The sequence below is a fragment of the Thunnus albacares genome, chromosome 11 (genome assembly GCF_914725855.1).
Source record: "Thunnus albacares chromosome 11, fThuAlb1.1, whole genome shotgun sequence".
In the NCBI taxonomy this organism is placed as follows: domain Eukaryota; kingdom Metazoa; phylum Chordata; class Actinopteri; order Scombriformes; family Scombridae; genus Thunnus; species Thunnus albacares.
In genome coordinates, this window is record NC_058116.1 from 17,979,352 (window position 1) to 17,996,320 (window position 16,969).

At 38.7% G+C, this 16,969-nt stretch overlaps 2 protein-coding genes across 4 annotated transcripts in view; one reads left to right on the forward strand and one right to left on the reverse strand.

Annotated features, from left to right (window-relative positions):
* Positions 1-7,726, reverse strand: part of LOC122991741 (protein FAM126B-like) — a 45,520-nt gene extending 37,794 nt beyond the window's left edge. The window contains exon 1 of one of the 3 annotated variants that reach the window (XM_044365016.1): positions 7,268-7,726. The gene's annotated coding sequence lies outside the window, so the exon portion shown is untranslated. Of the gene's footprint in view, positions 1-6,903; positions 7,247-7,267 lie in introns of those variants that run through there. The other 2 variants (XM_044365018.1, XM_044365017.1) reach the window with 2 other exon arrangements.
* A 2,598-nt stretch (positions 7,727-10,324) lies between these two features.
* LOC122992145 (CASP8 and FADD-like apoptosis regulator) lies at positions 10,325-14,442 on the forward strand. The gene is made up of 9 exons (XM_044365780.1): positions 10,325-10,978; positions 11,082-11,187; positions 11,380-11,515; positions 11,977-12,026; positions 12,123-12,192; positions 12,379-12,425; positions 12,520-12,598; positions 13,005-13,491; positions 13,639-14,442. Exons 1-9 carry the CDS (start codon positions 10,683-10,685, stop codon positions 13,766-13,768), a joined length of 1,401 nt encoding a protein of 466 aa, XP_044221715.1. The 5' UTR covers positions 10,325-10,682; the 3' UTR covers positions 13,769-14,442.
* The last annotated feature ends 2,527 nt before the right edge of the window (positions 14,443-16,969 follow it).

A 16,969-nucleotide genomic window follows, 5' to 3' on the forward strand; every position in this document is an offset into this window, starting at 1 on the left:
GTATTTTGTCGAATTACTGCAAAACTAGGGAGCGCCATCATGAACTACACCGACCAAACCACACTAACCAAAAATTATAAAGTCCTCCCTTTTGGTTTCATTTCAGATGTGTAACCTGTAGCAGACAAAAAAATGCAATTTCAGTTGGACTTTAATATAATATTCCCCTCATATACAGTATATAAGTAGAGATAAACAAAACATTACAAATACCTATCATTATAATGCTGTTCAATGTAACACCACAAACAGCTACATCCTCAAAGAATACCATCACAGTTAATCAACACTTCTCTGACACAGTGTCAACAAAAACTGAACATTACAAGCTTCACAAAGGTAAGATTTACAGCAGGGCTGCTGCATTATGTTGTGTTATGCTGTGCAGGTGTACCTAATAACTGGTGTAAAACAAGACCCATAAAGTGGAGGGTTTTGTTTTTATGAAAGCTTGAGCAGTCACAAGTTCACTGAAAGTTCGAGACACATGACCACAAATCCTACAGTATTTAGCACTGCTGCTGACACTGTGTGCATGGTGTGGGGGAACAGCTAAACATTTAACTCTACTCTAGAGAAAAGGAGGAAAATGCTGCACTGAATAAGCTGCTCAGCAGACTTCTAACAATGGGCCACCTTGAGCTTGCGTGACATGCCAAGACCACTGGGCAGCCCAAAGGCCTGAGAGCACAGCCTGGATGACTAATGGATCAACTAAGGGGGACACATAAGAGAGGGGGTGCATGTGTGCACTGCCACCTCAGATGCCGGGGGGCTTTCAAAACTGCTTAATACCAAAAAACCAGCCAGAGAGCTTTGCCTCTCAACTTTCTCCCACCCCAGAGACTCATAACAGTTATTAGATCAAACAGTTTCCTACAGTACTGTATGAAAAACAACAATAATGTGGGCTACATTTTGGCTCCTTCCATTGCACTGCAGCAGACACTAAGAAATTACTGCTAGCAAGCAACTGTAGCCAAGTTAATAAGCATTAGCCATCAAGCCCTGGCCAGATTTTCCCTTGCCAATGAGACACTAAAACACTCCCAAGTTTTTTAGGACCTAGACACGTAAAAAAAAAATGAATTGTGCATCGCAAACTGCTGCATTTAGGCATTTGACATTGACTATATTTGATCAGCGAGGTTGTGTACTTTTCCAAATCCTCCTTCCTCTTATTCCAAAGCAAACTAACAAACAACGTCAAGTACGTTGGCTGTGTTAATAACTAGGCCTCACTAAATGCAAAGGATCACATTTGTATACAGGTGTCCAGGGTTGGTAACCGAAAACAAGTTCCAAATTAGAACTGAATCCAAAATGCTAAAAACCAGGTACCCATAAAAAAATTTGAATTTTGGCTCTGCCTATTGGTTCCTAAATGCAATAACCCTTTATTACTGCAAACAAAGACTACATATCTGCAAGGACATGGCTATCTGCCAGGACCTGTCTACTAGGGTTTGAACAGTACACACAATTCATGGTTCAGTAAGTAACTTGGTTTTGGGGTCACAGTTTGGCTTGGGGTCAGTACAGCAGGGAAAAAAGAAAGGAAGAGAGAAATATTTTGCCCCTTTATTTTGAAAAATATAACCATCCAATATTGGCTCATTGGCCAAAACTATTACTGACAAAGTTAAGTTGTGCTGAACTGGAAAAGAAAAACGACCCCTCTGTTTCCTACAAAGAGTCAGGACCACTGCTGACAGCTGTTTTATGCTGATTTATGGTCGCTAAGAACTGGTCTTACGACGTGCTGACCAACCAAGTCGGAAATCAAATGTGTTAAGTTGTTCCGAACAGCTTCACTCAAAGACGGAGTTAAAAGCCAACCGTCACAGAGAGGGGAGGGGGAGAAGTGATATCATTTAAATACTAGGATAATGGTGCATATTTTAATAATAATGACAGCAGCGACATTACATGAACGTAGGTAACCAGCGTAACTTGGCTAAGTTGGCGAGTGTACATCCATGAGCATGCTAGCCACATGCTACAGCTAAGTGGTGCACTGCCAAAACGGTCTGGGTGGAACTCAAGCACTAAAATTGTTCCAAACATCGGAGTAAGTGGATTATTGAACTATTTTGACAGTAATTGTTTGGGTCTGGGAGCACGCCAAACCGAGGAAAGTCACATACTGAACCGAACATCCTGTACCGAATGGTTCAGGATGAATACATGAACCATTACACCCATACTGTCAACGTCAAGCATCAATGCAACAGCATGTCGATTTGTTTCAATACGAGCATGCACGGCTAACGTCCCGACATTAGTTAAAGATGGACTGCAGTAAACGCTCAAAAGTGTGGCTTCACTTTATTAAAGAAAACGACAAGGCAAAGTGCATGAGTGAAGCTAATTAGCTGTAAGTCAGGTTGCACATCAAATTTGACCAAACATTTAAGGCAGCACAGCGTAGATCTAAAAGAATGTTCAGTGTTTGATGTCTTGCGGTCTCCTAGCTTGCGTGTGTCATCAGCCAGCACTAGCACCTCGCTAGCACCTCCAGTAGAGCCAGGGATACCAAGCTGCGACACACTGTTGTCTTTGGCAAATGAAATACCACAGCATCCACAAGAAAATGTCTGTACTTACTGTGTACATATATGTTTATTGTATGTATTTACTTTGTGAATGTTGAGTTAAAAAGAATTTTAAATTTTAATGATGACATTAAAAGTAAACACTTAAAAGAAACAATATTTTTTGTTGTTATGTAAACATTTGACCTATTTTTTTTACCATTTTGGAATTGAAACTGATAATCGATAGGAACCCGAATCAATAAGCAGAATTGGAATCGATAATACTCAAACGATACCCAACCCTACAGATGCCTCACTCTCCAGTGCACATCTCTCATGGCTTCCTTCAGCAAAAGCCTCCACTTTCCTTCCACATATTTTCCATCATATCACAACAACAAATAACTGGCTATAATTCAAAGGCTCCTGGAATCAACCGGGCTTTGGCATCTGTTCAACTTCAGACAGGCACTGAGTCGTGACCAGCAAGCTGAGCAAGAGAGCGGACAGCTGACCGACAGGAAGGTAAAGCCCAGCAGAGAACTGTGGCTCTGACAGGATGATGACCTATTATCTTGGCTTAAACACACTGATCATGCTGCCATATTAAGCTGTAAAATACAGAGCTTGTGTTCCTTCTCCAAATGCAGATACGTACTGACACACATGTAAATTGTGTTCAGGTCAACAGCAGGATGTTTATTTTCCTTCTGTTTAAGCAGTTGCATGTCAGCATGTCAAATTACACTATCTGGTCAAGCTGATTGACACAGCTGCAACTTATCAACGTACCTAATATGATATAAACAGAACAAAGACCACCTCTGCTAAGATCTTAAAAATGTATATAAAACACCAAACTTTGGGGAAAGATACATATACTTTACTGTATCTAATACGTATAGATATTATTTTGGATGTCATCTAAAATGAGACAAGATGCAGCTAGATCTGAGCGGCGTTCCAGCTCAACAATTTCCTGAGGGACACTCTGGTTGGTCATTTATCAGGGAAAAAAAAGTTAAAACATTCACAAGCTCCCGCTTCTGAAATGTGAGGATTTGCTGCTTTTTCCATAAAAAAAAAAAAAAAAAGTTATCGTAAATTGAATACTTCGGGTTTTGTAATGCGAAGCAATCTGAAGATATCACCTTGGGCTCTGGGGAAGCTGTGATGGGCACTTTTTACTATTTGCTAGAGATTGATCAATAATGAATGCATTGCCCTCTGAGACTGTACATTGTTCAGTCTGATACGTCGTGATACGTTCATGTCTGTTGCGATACAATATCTCATATATACTTTTTTTTTTTTTCAAATTATTTGCCATATATTGTGATGAAACATAAGTCTCCCTCCTGCTGTATATTGCACATTGCAGAATTGCCTGTGCGATAATACCATCATTAGCCTGGGAAATATACCCTGTTGCAAACTTCCCGAACCTTGTTGCACAATCAGCTTTGAAAGCATTGATTCATTTACAAACAGAGAGTACACACTGACATTATGTTACTCCACCTCTTTGGAGCCCCAGAGAGAAGCAGTATGAACTCTTGTTTGGCTGACTGAGAGACAAGGCGCTGAGCACGATGGGGTGGGGGGTGTTGGGTGGGGACATACTGTACATCATGTATCCAGCCAACACACAGACAGACCTCATACCTGGCAGTGCAGTGAGTCAGCAGCACCACAGTTCTCTCTGCATGCCAACAACATATCCAACTGATACTCAAGACTATCTGCACGCAACACGGCTATAATAACCCCATTGGCGACTTATAAGTACATCAAGAACCAATTTAGATGCTGAATAACAGCAAACAAAGTAAAATAAATACGCAATCAATTTAAGAAATGCTGTTTACACGTACAAACTCCCAAATGCACAATTGTGGGGTCTCTTGTTTGTTTGGCCTTGAAGAGACAACAATAAACATGGCAATTCACATTTTCACCATTGGTAGAAGGGGAAGGACAAGGGGGTTGGCTGCCCGTGTGATCCTCTAGCTCTGTGGGGGCGAGTACAGTGGAAAATAGTCCCCACTGCTAATCCATGGCATGCTAATTACAGCTTTGATCCCTTAGGCGTGTGCATCACCATAGGTGGGAGGGAGGCAACATACTCTAGAGCCCAATAGAGTTAGATTTGTTTTGGTTTATAGCTGTCTCGGTAATCTCACAACTGCGGCGGACGTGTGACCAACAAACGACAATATTGTGCATTATTAATCAGCTCATACACTCGCACAAAGTTCACAAGAGTTGACCTCAGCTTCCAGTGAATCCAAGCTTAATCGTTTTACCCAGCACATGACCACGAGACTGCAGTATACTAATCAATAAATGAACTACACAATATGATTGTATACATTTTTAGAGCCTTCTGCTCATCACTTAACTGAATACGCTGCCCTTTTTTTTTTTTTTTTTTTTAAACTGAGCAATAGAAGAAACTCAGCTCCTGGAGACAGAGACACAGATTAAGTGGGTAAATGGACTTTCTGTCTAAAATAGACCGCAGCGCTGATGATAGCCTAGTCCCAAAACACATGGTGGCAGAGATAGAGCAAGGGAGGAGGAGGAAGAGAGAGGGGGATGATGATTGAGGATGAGCAGCAGATGGCATGGAATTATCTGGATCTTCAGCTCTACATCTTTGCCCATGATGCCGTTATTTGAGGGTTGGCTTATTTTTCATGACCAATAACACCCGAAGTGACATTTTATTCACGGATGTCCGTATTAAAATCAGCAGTGTGTCAACAATAAATGATCAACTAGAAAGCAACCTAGCAGAAGAAAGCTACCCTTAGCTCTAAAAAGCTGGTTTGGTAGAGATAAGGAGACTGAATGAATGCTGTTGTCGTTGTAAAGAGAGATGTTTTCTGGTAACTTTGTCCAACTTGTCAAGAGTATAGTTCATTCTGATTCATATTTTAAAACAGCTACCCGGCTGAAATATACCTGAGTGAAAAGCTTAAAAATCCTCCTCTAGGTTTACAAAGCACTTAATTAATCTGGCACTTAATTAATTCAGCAGCACGGCTCAGTGGTTAGCACTGAACCTGGGCTCAAACCCTGACCATCCCGGGCCCTTTCTGTGTGGAGTTTGCATGTTGTCCCCATGTTTGCGTGGGTTTCTGCCGGGTGCTCCGGTTTCCTCCCACCATCTGTATGTTAGGGTAATGATATGGATGTTAGGAGTTAATACTCATGTCTGTGCCCCTGACCAAGGCACTGGCAAAAAGAACTGGAGTTGGTCCCCGGACAGTGCACTGCAGCTGCCCACTGCTCCTAGTGTGTGTGTGTGTGTGTGTGTGTGTGTGTGTGTGTGTGTGTGTGTGTATAGGATGGGTCAAATGCCAGAAGATCAATTTCATTTCAATGTATGTGAGTACTGATAAATGTCAATAAAGAAATCTTAATCTTAATGGTCTGGCTCCACAGTGCATTTCAGACGTGCTGTCAAGTTTACAGTCCCAGCTGATCTCTCAGGTCACGAGGTGGAAATCTCCTCCATGTGCCTAGAACATTTTCAGAGTCTGGTGAGATGGCATCCAGCGTTTATGTACCTAAATAAAGGAACTGTCTACCTGCTTATCTTAGACTTACACTGTGTTCTTTTAAAAGCAAACTAAAGACCTTCCTTTTCAGTTAAGCATTTACTTAAACAAACACACTGGATTTGTACAGCATGTATGTTTGTATGTGTGTGTATATACAGTATGTGTATGCATGCATGGATGTCTCTGTTTATAGGCACATTTTTGCTGTTTTATTTTGTTTTCATGTAAAGTACTTTGAACTGCTTTTGTAAAAGATGGTGCTATACAAATAAAAAACTGAACTGAATTGAATTAATAAGCCATACTGATGCTCTTAAACTATCCATGCACTTTGCACTCTCACCCATGTGGACTGAGGCAACTATTGAACAAGTTATTTGCTCATACCAAACAAAACATGTATGCATACATATGTAGTGTTCATATTTAACAACCACGGTACTGATAATCACAGACATGACGATATGACAACTAACTACTACCCAGCCAGCCAAAAAACATGAGTCACAAACTGGCCACTAAGGTCAGATGGCAATATAGCAAAGACTTCAGCTCTACTGCTGTACAAGACGGTGATTATTTAACTTCTCTACACCAAAACTAACGTTACTTAACCGTTACTTAGTACTATATGAACATTTGTGGAGTTCAATTGTAAAGAACCCATTGGGAAAAAACTGTATATATATATATATATATTACAAGACGATATATGTGGCGGCTAACGCTGAGTCGCAACACAACCTAAGTTAAACCTGTCGTTTTAGGTTACCTACCGCTGTAGCAAGCTAACTCACCGTGTTATCTGGACGGTTAGTTGACTGCTAGCTGACGTATGTTACAGCACTGCCACGAAAGCTTGAGCCCACACGCCAGCAACGTTAGCTACCTTAGCTCGGCTTGCATGGCAGCTGCTGGTGGACATCCTCATCCTCCGTCGTGACCAGGCCGAGGCGGCTGTCTGAATCGGCTTCAACGCCTGAGCATCTGATGTGTTAAGTCCCCTCAACCAAAACACACTTAGCACTGGACGTTAGAGCCTCCTCACCGCGGGTGTCCATCAACACCACAGTGCTGATGAAAGTCAGCAGCAGCCCTTGACTGCGACTACCTGGAAAATCCGGAGTGGTTTTGCCAGCTATCAAATAACTAAATACTCACCCGGAGTGAAGCTTGTTGTGGCAATGTCACGCCGTGACTGTGTCGGGGAAGCACGGGGTGGTGTTTGCCCGGGAGCGGTCACCCAGGTCGAGTATCTTTCCTCCAAATGATCCCTGTTACTGAGAGCGGCGGCACCTCCGGATGATCTCTCCACACTGCAATGGTGCTGATGAGCCACAGCGCCACACGATTGGTCAGACTGAGCGGAACTCAAGTGCGCTTTGCTGAGCAGAAAGAGCAGAAAGCTGGGACGACCTGCAGGGGGAGCAGGACTGACACATTCAAGGCTGTCGGAAAACTCATGATCAGGAGAAGAGCTGCACATTTAGAGATAGATATAGTCGGTAACACTTTATTATAAGGGTACAGCTCATGTATGAGATTCCCAAAGTGTTCTTAAGTAACACAATGACAGAATGTATCACTATTTTGGCCATAGGTTTCATACACCTGTAATAAAACATCTAATAGCAAAAGTCTTATCAGATGGGGGTCTAATTTGTGTCAGTTTAGGGGTCCTTGACGTGAAATAGTTTGAAAACCACTGACTTAAGTAATTGATAAAATCAGAATATCATATACCATACCATATATTTTTTTCTTGCAACAATATAGCAGGAATGACTATTGGTGCTTTCACAAAATATTTACACTGAGATTTTTGATAAATAATCATTAGTAATGTGAATATAGTGACTAAGTGGGTAAAGGCAAATAATATAATATAACAGCTAGAACAGTCTAGTAAGTTTAGAAAATTACATCATTTTACTGTAATGTAGCCTTTAAAACCAGGAAAAGGCAACACTTATGCCATATCACGATATACTGAAATCTTATCTGAATGTTAATTCATACATTAATTGATATGCCAGCAAATTAGCTGAATTCCAGTTATAGTAAAGGGCATTTTATACCCATGCATTTGATCAGCCTCTATGAAGCTGCTGTTTTTTCCTATCAAAAGATGCAATCATCTACATGTTGCTGCATGACCTGATGCTATTTATACCACATTTGCAAGCTAGCAACACGAGACAGACATGATCAGCTTGAACAATGCTGCCACAGTAACTGTAGGTACAAAACTGTAATGTATGAAACTGTGAATTAACATTAATTAATTAACAATCGATTAAGTGTAAACTATTCACATAAAGTCATAGTGACTTGATCATTTGTTAATGGTAAACAACAGGAATTCATTATACATCCTGCATTATTTCATGCATCAAATCATCATGACTTATGCTTTAGTTGAGAATTGCTTAAGCATATTATTTGTACCCTTATTATAAAGTTTTACCATTTAGTCTTTATTATCCTGCAGGAAATTTGTTTTTCACAGCCTGTACATACACACAGAAACATACAGATAACCACACCTCACCGTACAGATATACATACAGATACATACATATAACATTCATCCCTGCCTGTATCCCAATACATATATGTGTATCACACACATACAGATAAGGCTGGCTCTATACAAGGTCAGTGAGGCGGTTTGTTTAGTGCTACTAGGGCAGAAGGGACAAAACTTCTGCCAAACAAGCTCTCCATTTCAGAGTTCTGTATCTACGGCCTGAAGGCAGTAGTGTGAAGTGTGGATTGAAGGGGGTGATCGCTGTTGTTCACTATTGTGAGTGCAAGGCATGTGACGGTTCTGTTGTTCGTGTCTGAGAGGTTGGGAGGGGATGATTCTGGAGGCAGATCCTGGTAAGTTTGTTTTTGTTGGAGATAGGAACAGTACATCAGGATGGGTTGGATTATGCTTTTGTAAACCTACCAATAATTTCACTGCAAAACTAGCTGGTATACAACAGCCAGGAAAAAAAACTTTGACATGCTATGTTGCAGTTTCAAGTGTTTTGACAAAGACTTTGTGTTATTTCTTTATTTAATTATCTTTACTACCACATGGGTCATCTTATGAACAGTTAATTCAGTCACTGTGCAATAACCCTGTAACACTATACCCACTGTACATACACATAATACATACTTAGTTTAAATTACAAAATGTGCAGTACATCTCATTCATTGCTGTATATTTGAACAGGCTGAATATACTGAACATAACCAACTACTATATGTATAAAAGTAACATGTCTTTTTTTTTTTAACATTTAATATTTATCTCAGCACTCCTTGCACTCTTCACTTCTTTGCAATGTTTGTATCCTGTTTATCTGATTGAAACCTAATATATTGTCTGCTGGAATGTAAAGATATTTTTCTTTAAGTATATTTATTTTTATTTATATACATGTACATATTTTTTTATTATAATTATTTTGTATACTGTTATACTGTGTATACTGTGGCCTTGCTGTTGTTTCAGTCTATTTCTATTTCTTCAGGTATACATGATCAGTGTCCCTACTAGAAGCTGTATGATAAGGTCTAAAGTTTTAAGGTCTAAAGGTCTAAGTTTTGTTAATGGTTAACAGGCTAAATGGTTTAAGTTTAATAGATAATGTAATAATGCTTTAAAAATACGTTATAATATAATAAGACAAACAAATATTAAGTTGCCAGGTTGTGAAAAATCCCTGGTTGGTGTTTATTCTTTCTATTTGGTAATAATGTAGTTATAAATGTTGGTAATTCATTTTTAAATGCTCCTGTGTTTCTTACTTTCTAAGAGTTTGAATCCATCAGGTTGTCAGTAGATGGGTTTTGGTCCATCTGCAGTCCTTCTCTAGAAATAAGTGGTCAGAGACCAATGAAGGGGAATTCATTTGGAGTTATTAAATTGCTTATAATTGGTCTACAAAGCATTAGAAAATGATTTATTAATAATTTGATAATAATTAATAAAGCAATAGCTTACAACGTATATTATTATATAATATATGTTTATATATATTTATAAGCAATACTTTAATAAAATAAAATATTAAAAGTGTGTGTGTGTGTGTGTGTGTGTGTGTGTGTGTGTGTGTGTGTGTGTGTGTGTGTGAGTGTGTGTGCGTGTGCGCGCGCGCGCGCGTGGAAACGCCTTTTCATTACATTACATCACGGACGGGGTTAAGTGTAGCACATCCGCCTCTGTTAGTTTCACTTTCACTTCCCATAACCGCCCACTCTAGAAATACCTAAAACGCCTCAAATTTTTTTTTTTATGGCTGAGCGTTTCTTCCCCTAGAAGTGGTGTCATCACTGTTTTTAATCTCAATTCCTCTTCAGATCGTCCGCGTCTGTGCTCAACTTTCGACGCTAAAAGATAGGCTCTCTCAGTAATCCTTTGTTTTTCCTTTAGGCCTAAATTACGTACTTTCATGATAGTTTAGCATACGGAACTCAAATCTAACGCAGTATTTAATCCGATCCGGTTTGTAGGCATACCGATCCACCGTGAAATATCCTTATTTGTCAATCATCATTAGGTCATCGTCTTCCTGCGTCCATGGCTCTTCAAGACAGACATCTGCTTCATGATATTAATCAAATAGCCGAGTCTCTTAGCAGCAGTGAACGCAGTTTGCTCCTCTACTTGTGTGAAAACTTGGACACGGACGACAGTGTGACTTTTCTGAAGGAAATATTGAGGTCTAAAGCGACGAGCTGTGAGGACGGTCGCCTGTTTCTGGCAGAGCTCGTATTGCAGTTGAGACGTTTTGATATCCTGAGGAAGGTGTTCAGAATCAGCAGGGACGAGGTGGAGAGGAGTCTGAAGTACAGGGAAGTTCTTCCAAGATTCAGGTGAGATATGCTTTAAGATATCTGATGAATGCTAAATATGTCTAACAAGCCAAGTTAACATACATGTGGCTCTTTTGAATGACCATTGTCTTCCTCACTGCAGAGTACTGATGGCTAATATAAGTGAGGATATGGCCAGTGAAGATCTGGACAGTGTGAAATTCTTGTTAGGTGGCACAGTCCCCCGAGAGAGGATGGACAAGGCAAAGGTGAAAGAATGACTGTACACTGGTTCCTGTGTGTGTGGGTGGAGGGGGGAGGGGGGGAATTGGTGTTGTCACTTGACCTCTTCCCGCCCCCCCCCCATAAAATGTCAAAACCTTTTTTTTTTCGTTTTGCATACCACAGACATGTTGCTTCTTTTACACTCTGAAAAGAAACCCCACTCTCTTGTGTGACAGAATTTCCTGGACATAATTACTGAACTAGAGAAGCTGGATAAAGTTTCATCTGAACAGGTGGACTTTGTAGAGGAATGCTTAAGAGACATCGGCAGGGTCGACCTAGCCAAAAAAGTAAATATGTACAAGACAACAGGTGAGTGTATTTCCCGTTTGCCTTTTAATACTGAATGACTCACTGAATGACTCAAATGTATACAGAATTAATTAATCACATGGAAGAAAATGCCCCATGAGAAAATGTGAAATGAAACTCATATGTGGGACTTGTGAGCTATTTATAATATTCATACTTACAGTAAAAGGAATTTCAAGTATGACATTTTTATATATTATTTAGATAGGAAAAATGTAGAGAAGTGAACTGATAAAGAAGAATAAAGTAGAATACCTGGCACAGGAAACATATGATTTGATCCCCACGAAGTACTGTAAATTCACATGTACATTGATCCTAAAGCATGCATGTTTAAAAAGTACAGTCAGCTCATTAACTAACTTATACTTTTATGAACAAATAACACAAACAGTATACAAAGTACCTAAAATTATTACTTATATTTGCTTGTATTTCTCTCTGTTTACACCTTTTCACAGCTGCAACATCAGAACAATGTTCGTGTCAACAGCGAAGGCTCAGAGTTCCTGTGAGTAAGACAGTGTATAAAAGATCATGCTTATTTTTTTTATATATTTTTTTTGTCTCATGAAATTAATACTTCTGAAAAACATCTGCTCTTTAGTTTCAGACCCCCACCACAAATAGTTCCCATTCTCCACAGCAAACAAGACTGGGACAGTCCCTCCACATTGGTACGGCATTAGCGAATTATAAAGGCCAAAGTGCTTAGCAGAGAAATGTCATAATAACCGTTTCAGGACAAGGGAACTGCTATTGGCAATTGTTATGTTATATTTACCTAGTAGAGTTGGAAAGCCCCTGCTCTATCAGTGCATTTCACTGTAGTGTTGACCTTCTTATCATCACTTTCATTTCAGCTACTGAAAACATACCAATGCCTGCATACAGAGAGCAGAACTATCAGGTAAAGTATGTGCTGATAACTTTCTTTGTTGTGTTTTTCAGCAGCAATTTAAGTGCATTAATGAAATGTTACTTCTTGCTCCTTTGTGTTGCAGAGTCCACTAGATGGGTACAAATTTAACACTGACCCCAGAGGAGTATGTGTTATCATAGACTGTGTTGGTAATGATGGAGGTGAGACACAAAACACTTTGTACCCACAGTCAGAATATACTACTGAATAATTATGTTTGCTTTGGATTAGAGCTGAAACAGCCAGTCGATTAATTGATGAGTCCACTGACAGAAAATTAATCTGCAGATATTTTCATAGTTGATTTATCATTTTATTCATTCATGAAGGAAAAAATATTCCCTGGTTCCAGCCTCTCATTTGTGAGGATTTGAAACTGTTCTTTGTCTCATTTAATAGTAAACTTGATATCTTTGAGGTTTTGGACTGTTGGTTGGGCAAAAGAGGACATTTTAAGCCACTTTTTTAGTAGCAGCCCTGGTATGATAATGTTTTATTTATTTATTTAGTGACTTTCCATCAGCGTAAAACTTATATGCATGGTTTCATCTTTCCTTACTCCCTCAGAGATGTTGGAAGATACATTTAAGACTCTTCACTTCAATGTGGTCCTCCACAAATTGCTGAGTGTGGATGACACTCTTTCAACTCTCAGAGGGATTTTTAGACAGAGAGAAAACCATGGAGGCGATGGCTTCGTCTGCTGCATCATTAGCCGCGGCACGGCCAGTCATCTCCTGGCTACAGACTCGTACGGCGCAGGTCTACATCTTGACATGGTCAGACGTCTTTTCAATGCGGATGCGTGCCCCATGCTGGCTGGCAAACCCAAACTCTTCTTCATCCAGAGGTACGGTGTCCCCGAGTTCCAGCCCTCTGCCAGGATGGAGCATCGGGATGAGGATCTGGAGACAGATGGCTGTAATTCAGTTCCTACAGATGCAGACGTGTTTTGGAGTCACTGCTGGACGGATGAACATCACCTGCAGCAAGCTTATCATCGCTCCATTTACCTGAAGGCTCTGACAGATGCCTTACACAAGGGCCAGAGGAGGTACAGGCAAACAACCAAAAGCATCATTTTTTGAGCTAAATTCATAAATTCATCATCTTATTCTTCTGGTTAGAATTGTACAGTTTCCATGTGAGTTATATTTAGTTTATTATGTACAGGACTAAACTATTGTTTGTGTTCCGACAGGAAAACATCTCTTTTCCATGTTCATACCGAGGTGAATGGGGCTGTCTATGAACATAACCGCAGGAATCCTGGAGAGGAATACCACATCGAACTGAAACATACTCTAAGGAAAGAGCTTTACTTACAATAGAGGATTTATTACCATCACTTTCACCAAACCCTCAATACTGTCAATCAGATCTATTCATAGCCTACCCCTTGCCAGAGAAGAACCTGTTGTTGTTTTTTTTTTTACTGTGTCTACTATGACACCTACTGGTTGTATAAACTCAAAACACTTAAATTTATTTTCACAGATGAAGGAGCAAAACTTAAGTAAGTACTTGTTATGAAGTGTACTTATTTAATGTTTGGATATTGTCACTAAATATGTATTTGTAATTTGTACATTTTTAATAGTTCGATAACCAATACAAACAATATGCGCACAAAACAAAACAACAATAACAGTAAGTAGTTAAAAACAACCCAAGACAAAGATTTTAGCTCAATAAAAAGCATAATTGAAACCTGTTATTTTACATTTAAATTATATTGTATGTAACTTGTCTTTTGAAGCATTAATGTGAATAGCCTTTTTCTTGCCATACACAGTGCAGCTAAAGCAGGTATGGAGACATAGTCCATGCTTGTAAAGTTTTCATTGTCAGTATTACTGTTTTTTAACCCTGTGTTGAAATATGAAAAGAATTTGTGATGATGAAGACTGTTATAAACACTATATATGATATTTATCTATCTATCTACCTATCTGTCTATTTACAACAACTTTTAAATTTGTAATTTTTATTTGATTTTTAATTCAGATTTTTTCACTCTGATTTTTGCATCTTATAGTTTTTGTCTTTTTTATAAAGCACTCTGTAACTTGTTTTTGAAAAGCGACATGTAAATAAACACAACTTTTTATATTAATATTAACATATATGAGATGCCAGTTTCCAAAATAGCAATTAATTCTAGGCACTGCTATATTATTACATTTAAAGGGTACTGACAAAATTTAAGATTTAAGTGTAAATTTAACAAAGAGCAGCTATTTTTTATGATTTAAAACAAACTTAACAATATAGTCAAACAATTTGTACCTCAAGTAATTTGAAAGCTACTTAATGTATTTATGCATTTCAGTGTCTTTAGACTTTTGTGTTTGCCGTGGATTTTTTTCCCTTTAAATGTTTGTTATTCTACTGTTTATGTTTGCTACACCACAATAAAGTTAATATATACTGTATCTAAATAATGACTAATAAAATATGTGTGACATTATGCTCAGTGTCAGTAGTATCATTCCACCTTTTGTAAAGCCACAACTAATACAAGTAGAATAATTTCCTAAACTTGTAAGTATTTGTTTACACTTTTGTCTTTACAAAATGGAGTTATGATTGTAACTGAGCTTCAGTAAGCAGGATCAAACCTCCAATGAGATGATCTGCTCCCATTTGTTCTTTGCTTTATGGAACCCTCCTCTTCATCTCTGTCTGTTTACCTGTGTCTTCAGGTTATCATGGTATCAAGCCACAACCCAACCAAACTACAGCCAAGTTTTAGAAACTTCATCGGTCACTGCCCCATGAATGAAAAAAAAAAAATCCATGACATGCATGTTACATAAGACAATTTGGCTGCATTTAATAGTGAGTTAAAATTTTATTCTCATCACTTTATGTGAAGCACTTTGACATTGCTCTTAAAATTATTTACAGTTTTTCGCAGTCACTTTGGTACATTTCTCAGATGAGAATTGAAATTCTCAAAACTACTTGCTCAACTTCCACATCATCTAGTCACTTGTGCACATCATAAAAGCAATTTCTTATTCTTTTGAACAAATTGCAAATGATGATGTACAAATGTCTGCTGTTTCCTACATTATTAATTGCTTATATCATGTTCACAATGTATTGTACTGGTTCTCTGTTGAATAGTCTTACCCCCCAAAACATCTAGGCATTAGTTCATTGTATAAGTCATCACATGCAAAATGGTTGAACCAGTTATCATAATCTGTCAAGCATATTTTCTACGCATTTCTATTTCTATTTTGTAAATGTGTCCTGAATTGATGAATTGCTCTCAGGTGAATCTTGACTTTCACTAATGAAGGGGAATGTGTGAAATGTTAGATCAACCAGGGATCAACCAGTTCTCTGAAATAGCTCAGAGGTGTGTCTCATGTACCCTTAATTGGCAAACATAAATAGACAGAGCACAACACAGTCTTACTGAAGAAGAGGAGTGAGGCTGCATGGAAAAGGGCAGGGAGGTGAAACAGAGGAAGAGGTAGAAGAGGCCAAGGACATAGTCAAGTTCCCGAAGAAATAATGGCCACAATTGTGGTCCATGTTCTCAATCATGGCCTTACAGTGGCCGCGGCCGGTTCAAGGGTGCAGCCAAATGCTGGGAGAACAACTGTGTCCTCGATCATTCAAATATTTCGTAGACAGAACAGGTAAATAATCCAACAATGTGCACTGTACTATAATACTGTGTACTTACTGTAGTGCTTCATATTACAGCATTTCACTTGCTTTTTATAGTATACAGTAAATATGCTTTATACAGATACATACTGTAAGATGCTCTGCTCTATGTACACACTATGTATGTATATTCTTCAAAGTTTTATTTTTATTCTTCCGTGGGTTTTTCAATTGCTAACTACTTCTGCATACTTTCAGCTACATAAACAATTCAAATATCAAAATGTTCAGCTCTTTAAGGACATTTATGATATGATTTTTCTTCTTTCTAGCATTTTCAAGATATTTTATATACATTTTTAAAATATTAAAAAATATAATGGAAAGTCTATGGGAGGAATGTTTGAAAGCTGATATCTCAAAAACTAAAATTGCTAAAGTATTCATCCTTCATGGAAAGCTGTCGCATGTGGAAATGCTTAATGCATTAAAAAAATCGTACCTATAGCACCACCATGTGGTCAGTTATTACGTGTTTAACGTTTTTGGCTAATAATTCATTAGCCTGGCAAAACGACAGTGTGTTCCTTGGATGAAGTTGATCCGACTGACATAGGCCACGCCCATTTGTGCTTGGAAAATTTTTCACCATTTTGGATTTTTTGCAAAACACATGTTTTGTGTCTTTTGGCACATATTTCATCTAATCTTCACCAAACTTGGTACATACTATATTTAGATGACCCCAAACAAAACTTATGAGTTCGTTTTTGAGCATCACTTACTGTGTGTCTGTAATTGGTAACCAGACTTCTTAAGGCATGGCCTGATGCACTGACCGGCCTATAACTCTTCAATGCTAAACTCAGTTGCAACCAAATATGGGAATGTTGTACATACAGCCA

What these genes read in the sequence shown, in the direction of transcription:
- LOC122992145 (XM_044365780.1), top strand. Translation starts at nt 10,683, where the DNA reads ATGGCTCTTCAAGACAGACATCTGCTTCATGATATTAATCAAATAGCC. An exon ending in AGAGGATGGACAAGGCAAAG is followed by an intron (nt 11,188 to 11,379) that starts GTGAAAGAATGA and finishes CTTGTGTGACAG; the next exon opens with AATTTCCTGGACATAATTAC. An exon ending in CTGTGTTGGTAATGATGGAG is followed by an intron (nt 12,599 to 13,004) that starts GTGAGACACAAA and finishes TTACTCCCTCAG; the next exon opens with AGATGTTGGAAGATACATTT.